Below are 8,968 nucleotides of genomic sequence, written 5' to 3' on the forward strand. Positions count from 1 at the left end.
TGCGCGTGCAGAACAACTGGCTGCATAACCCAATGGCGTGAAGCCACGTGGCACTGGGAACGCGGCTGTCAGTACGGCTGTACAACCTTTGATGAGACTGCGGAGGAAATGGCCGACCAAATGGGATAGCTCAGCGACAGGTATGCCCTCAATCGCGCTCAGCTTGGTAATGGCGCAACTCATCCGTTAGCTCGGTCACGATGGTAACCCCAATCACGACTAGGTCGGATGGGGCTAAGGGGAAATTGAGAGGGGAGATTTGCGCGTTAGTACGACCGAGCTACGATAACGCCGATCATGACGAACCGCATGGCGCCGAGCAGACTCCTCTCTTGCACGGCCTAGCGGCTTGACTTGCACGGCCGGAGAGGTCGACCGACCAGACACGAACCAATGCCTGGCCGAGCTATGACGCGGCCGAGCGCGCAGCGGTGTCTGATGACCAAGCTAAGAGGAGCCCGGACTAGACTTGAGATGCGATTAGCGCCGGCATACGCCTAACAGATCGGCTGAGATGGACGGGCTTCATGTGATCAAGAGTGAAGAACGGTGGAAGTCCAGCGTGCTTCATAGCCGGTCAGTCAGGTGGGACCGATCATAAATAGCCCGGTCATAAGCATAACACTTTGGCTCCTTTGCCAAGTGGCAGGTCGGCGTTTATTAGCTCGGTTGTGTGCTTGTGGAGAATTGCCTCCACAAGGAACCGGCCGGTCGTGGTACTCCGGTTAAGTGTGCCACCTAGGCCAATGGCGTGAGGGAGAGGACATCTGCTCCACGCACGCATCAATATCGTTAGACAGTTCTGCGTGTACTGGTGGGAGGACTAAGCCTTTACACGCGTAAGGTGGTGAGAGGCGGGCACTGTCACCTGTCCAGGAAAGGACAGCAGAGGTAGTGCGCGCACAATCTTGAGGCTGCATGGCCAGCCTAGAAATAGAAAGAAAGAGGAACGCGAGAGGTATGAAAAATTCACTCTATCACTAACACTCTCTCTCTCTCTGATAGCCTTTTTCTTCCTCCATTGGTCTGACTTGATCGTCGGAGGGTCTATCTGGCACACCACCGCCGGACAGCTTACCATTTCTGTGTTGCAGAGATAGACGCCGTCACAAGAAGCTTAATGTCCAAGGAGTACGGAAAGCAGAGGATATTTCGCCCTCGTACAAATAGGTAAAAATAAAAAAAATAGAATAAATTAAAAAAATTATATTTTTAATAAAATAAAAATACATTTCGTTTTATAAAATTTTTAGTTTAGTTTATTCTATGTTACAGCTTGTCATCAAAACATAAAGATACATTGGAGAAATAAAACAATGTATATTGATAAAACCCTAGAATCAGTCAATAAACCAACTAACTTAAATAAAAATTAATTAATTAAAATTTTTAAATTTTATTTTATTTTAAAATTTAAACTATTTCCAACTGAAATATACTCAATATTACAATATTAAATAGGAACATAAGTTTCACTTCATATAAGTAAAACAACTTACTTTTTCATTCTTTTTTCAATGTTGGATTGTATAAAATAAAAGTTAACAATTGTTTGGGCGTGAAGTTTATTTCGAATCAAGTAATCTCAATCATTTAATCTTTAATTCAGTCAATCTTTAATTTATTTCGAATTAAACAAATCTAACTAATATTTTTTGATAAAACCGCTAAAATCGCGATTAAATTAACAAATCAGTCAAACCGAAAAAGGTTAAGCTTAATCGGCTAAGTTAAAAGACCAACTAACTTATACAAAAATTAATTAATTAAAATTTTTAAATTTTATTTTTCTTTTAAAATTTAAACTATCTTGAACTGGAACATGCACAGTATTAAATGGGAGCATAAAATTCACTTTATATAAGCAAAACAATTCATTTTTTTTTTATCGATGTAGGATTGTAAAATAAAAGTTAATAATTGTTTGGGTGGGAAGTTTATTTCTAATCAAACAATCTTAGTTGCTCAATTTTTAATGAGATCAATTTTTAGTATATTTCGAATCAAACAAATCTAACTAATATATTTGGGTAAAATCACTAAAATCGCTATTAAACCAGTGAATCAGTCAAATCGAAAATAATTCAACCTAATCGGCTAGATCGAAAGGCCAACTGACTTACACAAAAATTAATTAATTAAACCTTTTAAATTTTATTTTAATATGCACAACACTATAATATTAAATGAGAGTATAAGATTTAGTTTATATAAATGAAACAACTCACTTTTTCATTCTTTTCGCAATGTGAGATTGCAAAATAAAAATTAACAATTGTTTGGGAGGAAGTTTATTTTTAATAAAGCAATCACAGCCATTTAATCTTTAATTAGATCAATCTTTAGTTTATTTCAAATCAAACAACTCTAACCAATATATTTTGATAAAACTGTTAAAATCACGGTTAAATCAGCGAATCATTCAAATCGAAAACGATTCAGCTTAATTAGTTAGGTCAAAAGACCAACCGACTAACATAAAAATTAATTAATTAAAAATTAAAAATTTTATATTTATTTTATTAAAATTTAAACTATCTTGAACTAAAGCATGCATAATACTATAATATTAAATGAGAGTATATGATTCACTTTATATAAGTGAAACAATTTTCTTTTTTATTCTTTTTCTGATGTGAGATTGTAAAATAAAAATTAATAATTATCTGAGCAAAAAATTTATTTTTAATCAAGTAATCTCAGTCATTAAATTTTTAGTTGAAATGATCCATACCGTTCTAACAATTTATATTTTTATGACATTTTAAAAATTCATTATGTTTTATTATATAAATATATATTAAGGTAACAAGTATTTATGTTTTATATGATTAAATGAAGGGAGAAAATACTAATAAATCCCAAGTTTAGATAGGTTGAACCATTTAGTCCTGTAATTTATTTTTTAGATTAATTGGTTCTATGTTAATGTTAATTACACTTAAGTCCACGAATGTAATGCATGGGTTGGCTGTTTGGAGGGGTATATTGAGTGTTTAGGTGATGTTGTAGTTAACAAAAAGTATGAAAGTATACTAGAGCATTTTTTTTCTTTTCCCTCCATTGTGAACAAAACGAAAGCTCAAAAATGGAAACGTCAACATTTCCTTGATGATGATGCAGTTTTGATCCTCAATTTGTGTGAGTTGAACGCGGAGCAGGGGTCCCTGCTGTGGAATAACCACAACAGTCACGGCCGTGGATTAAAACGCCACCGTTTTCATGTTTTTTTTTTTTTTTTTTAATCTGAGGGTTTATTAATTGTTCTCTCCCTATAATAAACAAAAGAATGAAACTAGGGCCGCCGCCGTCTATTCCGTGGAGCAGGGCCTCTCCATTGATCTGAGGGTTTATTTTATAAATAGAAAATATAATTAAATAAAAAAAATTATATTAAAAAAAAAAAATTAAAAAAATTTATTTTAGAAATAGAAAATATAATAAAATAAAAATAATTCATGGAACAAATCAATTTATGAAACCAAATTATATTTTTTAAAAAAGATTAATTTTAAAATTAAAATCAAACAAACCATACATGTTTTGACTTTTTCAAAACTGACTTAAATGCATCAAAAGTGAAATTAAAAGGGAAAAAAATTGTATTTGAACAAATCAATTTATCAAACCATAAGCAAAAAAAATGTAACTTCAAAAAAAAAAAAAACCAACTTAAGGCCAAAATATATTCAATTCACATCCAACATCTATATAAAAAAAATAAAACAAAATTCTGAGACATTTAAACTTCAAAATCTCCTACCAAATATCCCAAAATCTGTCTCAACCGTTCTAAATTATCCAAACAAAATTCTAAAAACCTTCAATTTGAATCCTCAAAACAAAAACTACAAAGTGGATCCCCATGTCAATTTTTTGGAGGCAGTTGGGAATAAATAGAAAAATCAAAAGAACTCTCATTTCTAAATTCGGTCTCCATTGGATTGCGCCCCACTGGATTAAGTGATATTCCCTATAAAAATAAAAATAAAAAGAAAAGAAAGAAAATTCATTAGAATAAATTTTATGGACTAAATTACATTACAAACATATATATATATATATATATATATATATATATATATATATATATATATATATATATATATATTATTTACTTGAGAACTTTGTGGACTATGTGATGCTTGGAAAGACAAAGGTTGTGATTGTAGATACCTTGGTGAGTATGAATTAGTATCATGTGTGAGAAGATTATACCCATAAGTTATCAATTGTGGCCAATAGAAACTCCCACCATCCTACTCCATAAAACACCATGAAAAGTAAATACACTAATACAATGTAGTCTAAAAAATAAACAAAATAACATAAAACAAGAGCTAACCTGTGGTTGACTTAAAGATGAATTTTGAACATTTGTGATATTGCTTGATTGACCAATAATCTACATAAGTTGTTAAATTTATCAATACATTACACAATTTATAAAAAAAAAATAATAATAATAAATAAATAACATAAAACAATAGCTAACCTGTTGTTGGCTTGAGGATGAATTTTGAACATTTGTAGTGTTGCTTGATTGACCAATAGTCTAAAGAAATTCAAAAAGTTATCAATACTTTACATAATTTATAAAAATAAATGCATGTCATTTGAAATTTCAAAAGTACGTAGGTAATACCTTACTAAGGCGGGTAGGTTGTGAAATAACTTTTGTCTTCTTATGCATCATCTCATGCCAAGGTTTTAATCTACCCCTCCCTTTGTGTCCAACATCTTTCTTCTTTATGCCCTTAACTTGTGTAATGTTGGGGTCGTCCACATCTAATTCATTGGTACCAAAACTTCCAACTCCCTTCATCATATTATTTACTTTTACACACAATTCCTTAATTCCTTCATCAACCAATTGATAGGCAGGTTTGTGCATAGATGCTTGAGTTGCTAGTTTCACCATTCTTGGTTGATGAAGGAATGGTGAAACTAGCAACTGAAAGTTTCGCTGAATGGCATAGTAAAAATATGGATTTTCTTCCATAATAAAAATATGGATTTTCATACTGAAAGTTGATGAAGGAATGGTGAAACTAGCAACTGATATTAGTAATCATCTCATCTACATCCAACTGAATGGCATAGTAAAAATATGGATTTTCTGCCACTTGCTGCTGGAAATATCTTAACAAACTCCCCGCTTCACCATACTGCAAGTTTCGCTGTCTTTTTGCACGTAAGTAGGTTTTCTGATCCTCTCGCGTGAACCCTACAAATTCCTTCCCTCCTGCTATAGCACTAATAAGATCATGTGAAGCCTTAAGAGATATTCCACTCTCATCAGCTATGTCAATATTTATACCCTGAGCATCACATACCTTTCTCTGAGATGGCATCAAATGAGTACATTGAGGAAGATGCAAAGGGTGGTTGTGGTTGCTATCAAACTTCGACACAATCCACTTCGACAAGTCCCGCTTAAAAGATATATGCATAAATGCTTTACAATTTGTTCTTGTCTCACTTCGAGGATTTTTTATCATCGTGTACCGTTTATCTTTTTCCCTCTCTCCCTCCTTACAACAAACAAACTTTCTACTAGTCATAACACCATCTTTCTGACTTTTGTTACAATAATCTCTTCTAATACTAAATCCCACAATTCTTCCGTATTCATTATAAAACTCATATGCAGCTTCTTCTGATGGAAACTCCATACCAAGATATGGTGATTTATCCTTGGCCAACTCTCCCATTTCTTCGATGCTTCCCTCAAGTCCACCATCATCCATTATACTATCCTCCATTTCAACACTAACAAATATGGGGAAAAAAAATATATATATTAAACGAAACAAGAATCTGAGCAAAAAAGTTATTAATTAATTTTAAATGCTGAGTAATTAAACAATTCAATGAAATCTAATAAATCAATTAATAATGTAAATTAATTAAAAGTTATTAATTAATTTTTGGGTAAATGTTATGTCATCATTTATTGAGTTATAACAATTTATGATTAAAAAATTAAATTCACATTTTATAGTAAGATTATAGATTTTTTTATTGAAACTTTTTTTAGACCACAAAATGCATAACATTATTACAAAAATAAATAACATTGTTATAAAAATGTGTAATATTTCCACAAAAATACATAACATTGCTATAAAAAAAATAATTATGAATTACAAATTATCGTAACTCCTTAAAAAAATTATATAATATTTATACAAAAATACATAATATGTACAAAACAAATTACATAATAAAAAAATTTTCTTATAATATACAATTGTGTTTCTCAATCCATTCACAAAAAACAAACCAAACTATTATACTTGTTCAACCCACTAACATACTGTACAAAACAAAATACAAAACATATATACATATAATATATATAAATATACATACCAGTTTGTTGAACAATAATGGTCTGTAAATCCAGCAGAAGAACGGTGAAGCAAAAATAAAGAACACTGTTCAATCTGTTTGAGAGAAGACAAAAATGTTAGAAAATAAAAAAATAAAAAATAAAAACTAACTTTTAGAAAATAAAAAAATAAAAACTAACTTTTCAATCCATGTCAATAGAAAATAAAAAAAAATAAATAAAAACTAACCTTCAATCCATGTCAATGGAGAGGCCCTGCACCACGGAATAGACGGCGGCGGCCCTAGTTTCATTCTTTTGTTTGTTATAGGGTGAGAACAATTAATAAACCCTCAGATTAAAAAAAAAAAAAGAAAAAAGAACATGAAAACGGTGGCGTTTTAATCCACAGCCGTGACTGCTGTGGTTATTCCACAGCAGGGACCCCTGCTCCGTTGAACGCTAGATTTGAGAACGTTACACCTAGAATTCGTTATTCCCTAAATAACATTACAAAACCCCCCCCAAAAAAGCCCTAGAAAATCATGAAAATCCCTTCTATCCAATTTACAGAGGCAAAGAGGCGTGGGCACTGGGATATCTTGGAGTGCGATTAACATTGAGGACGTAACGTCGGCGATTTAAAATTAATCCGTTAACGGCATCGTTAATCATGTGTTAGTGCGATAACCACAAGTATGGATGTCTTTCATGTTAGTTTGGTTGTTTGTAGAACAACATGACATCAAGGTCAATGCTCAAAATGAGTTTTTGTTTAATTGGTGCGTCATGTGGAGTCTTAGGTGATTTTGTTCACGTCGTAAGTTTGGGGTTTATCATTGATTGCAAATGTGATGTTGTGCATGTTTGTAATGTGACAAATACGTGGTTTTGTTGGTTAATGTTGTAATATTTTCATGGGTTTGGGGGTTACCAGTGATTGCAAATGTGATGTTGTGCATGTATGTAATGTAATAGATGCATGGTGTTGTAATTAATGTTTATATGATTGGGTGTGTATTTTGTAATGTTGGAGGCTAGTGGGAAAATGTATGCCTAAAAGTGTTGGTGGGGTTTGGTAGTAGTATGGGTTAGTGGCTATTAATTATCGAAGATTATCGAATTGTGTCGATGTTATGTTATGTAGTTGGTGTTTGGTGCTAATGTTATAGGTTGTTAGTAAGAGACTTAGGCACCGTTTGGCAATGCAAATTGGAGCTATTTTAGCCACTACGGGACAAAAGAGGCTAAAGTAGCCAAATAGAGAAAAAAGCCACTGCAATTGGCAACAACCCACTTCAAGGTAAATTTACCAAACCACCCCCACATGAAAAACCACAAATAAAAACAAATTAATGTATACAAATAAAAATAAAAGTAACAAAAATGTAAATTAAAAAAAAAAAGAACCACAAAAATACGCCTCATCCACAAAAAAAAAAAAGAAAAAATTAAAAATAGAAATTAGCATCTGCCATGTAATTTAATAAAAAATAAAACAAATGAAAACCCATTTTTGAAAAATAAAAACAAATTAATGTATACAAATTAAAAAAAATGACAAAAACGTAAATGAAAAAAAAAGAACCACAAAAATACGCCTCATCAAAAAATTAGCATTTTCCACGTCATTTAAAAAAAACATAAAAAATCCTTTTCCAAAAACAAAAAACAAATTAAAAAAAAAATGAAATTATCATTTTTCAGGCCATTTGAAAAAAAAAAAACATAATAAAGCCTTTTCCAACAAAAAAAAACAAATAAAAAACAACAACAACAACAAAAAAAAACACATTAAAATGAAACTTAAATAAGCATTGTCAACGTCATTTAAAATTAAAAAACAAGAAAAAACCTTTTCAAAAAAAATAAAAATAAACAAAATAAAAAGTCAATAAAATGAAATCGAAATTAGCAGTTTCCACGTCATTTCAAAAAAAAAAATGAAAAACCTTTTCCAAAATAAAAAAACAAATATATATATAAAAGAAGACAACAACATAACACCCAAATTTACATTTTCAACGGCATGTTAAAAAAAACAAAACATAAAAAAACTTTTTCCAAACCCAAAAAAAAAGCAAATTGAAAACAAAAAAAAAAAAAAAATGACAAAAACGAAAATGAAAAAAAAAGAACTACAAAAATACGCCTCATCCAACCAAAAAAAAAAAAAATTTTAAAAACAGAAATTAGCAGTTGCCACATAATTTTAAAATAAATAAAACACATAAAAACCCATTTTTGAAGAATAAAAACAAATTAATGTATACAAATAAAAATAAAAATGAGAAAAACGTAAATTAACAAAAAGAAGAACATCAAAAATACGCCTCATCCAACCAAAATAAATAAATAAATAAATAAATTTTAAAACAGAAATTAGCAGTTGCCACATAATTTTAAAATAAATAAAACACATGAAAAATCATTTTTAAAAAATAAAAACAAATTAATGTATACAAATAAAAATAAAAATGAGAAAAACGTAAATTTTAAAAAAAAAGAACATAAAAAATGCACCTCATCCAAAAAAAAATAAAAATAAATAAATAACAGAAATTAGCATTTGCCATGTAATTTAAAAATAAATAAAACACATGAAAAACCATTTTTGAAAAATAAAAACAAATT

At 30.7% G+C, this 8,968-nt stretch overlaps 1 protein-coding gene and 1 long non-coding RNA gene across 2 annotated transcripts; both read right to left on the reverse strand.

Moving 5' to 3' along the window:
• Positions 1-3,451: 3,451 nt before the first annotated feature.
• On the reverse strand, positions 3,452-4,913 carry LOC145792330 (uncharacterized). The gene is made up of 4 exons (XR_014331714.1): positions 4,496-4,913; positions 4,346-4,405; positions 4,119-4,259; positions 3,452-3,973 (listed from the first exon to the last, which is right to left on the reverse strand). It is a non-coding gene; the product is annotated as an uncharacterized LOC145792330 (long non-coding RNA).
• Positions 4,914-5,051: 138 nt separating this feature from the next.
• LOC145793421 (protein FAR1-RELATED SEQUENCE 5-like) lies at positions 5,052-5,765 on the reverse strand. The gene has a single exon (XM_082876247.1). The coding sequence runs from the start codon at positions 5,763-5,765 to the stop codon at positions 5,052-5,054; it is 714 nt and encodes a 237-aa protein (XP_082732373.1).
• Between the last annotated feature and the right edge of the window lie 3,203 nt (positions 5,766-8,968).

This window comes from Camellia sinensis, chromosome 6 (genome assembly GCF_055761805.1).
Source record: "Camellia sinensis isolate YWXY chromosome 6, ASM5576180v1, whole genome shotgun sequence".
NCBI classification, from domain to species: Eukaryota; Viridiplantae; Streptophyta; class Magnoliopsida; order Ericales; family Theaceae; genus Camellia; species Camellia sinensis.

Excerpts from the sequence above, each read along its gene's own strand:
- LOC145793421 (XM_082876247.1), bottom strand. The coding sequence starts at position 5,765 with ATGGAGGATAGTATAATGGATGATGGTGGACTTGAGGGAAGCATCGAA.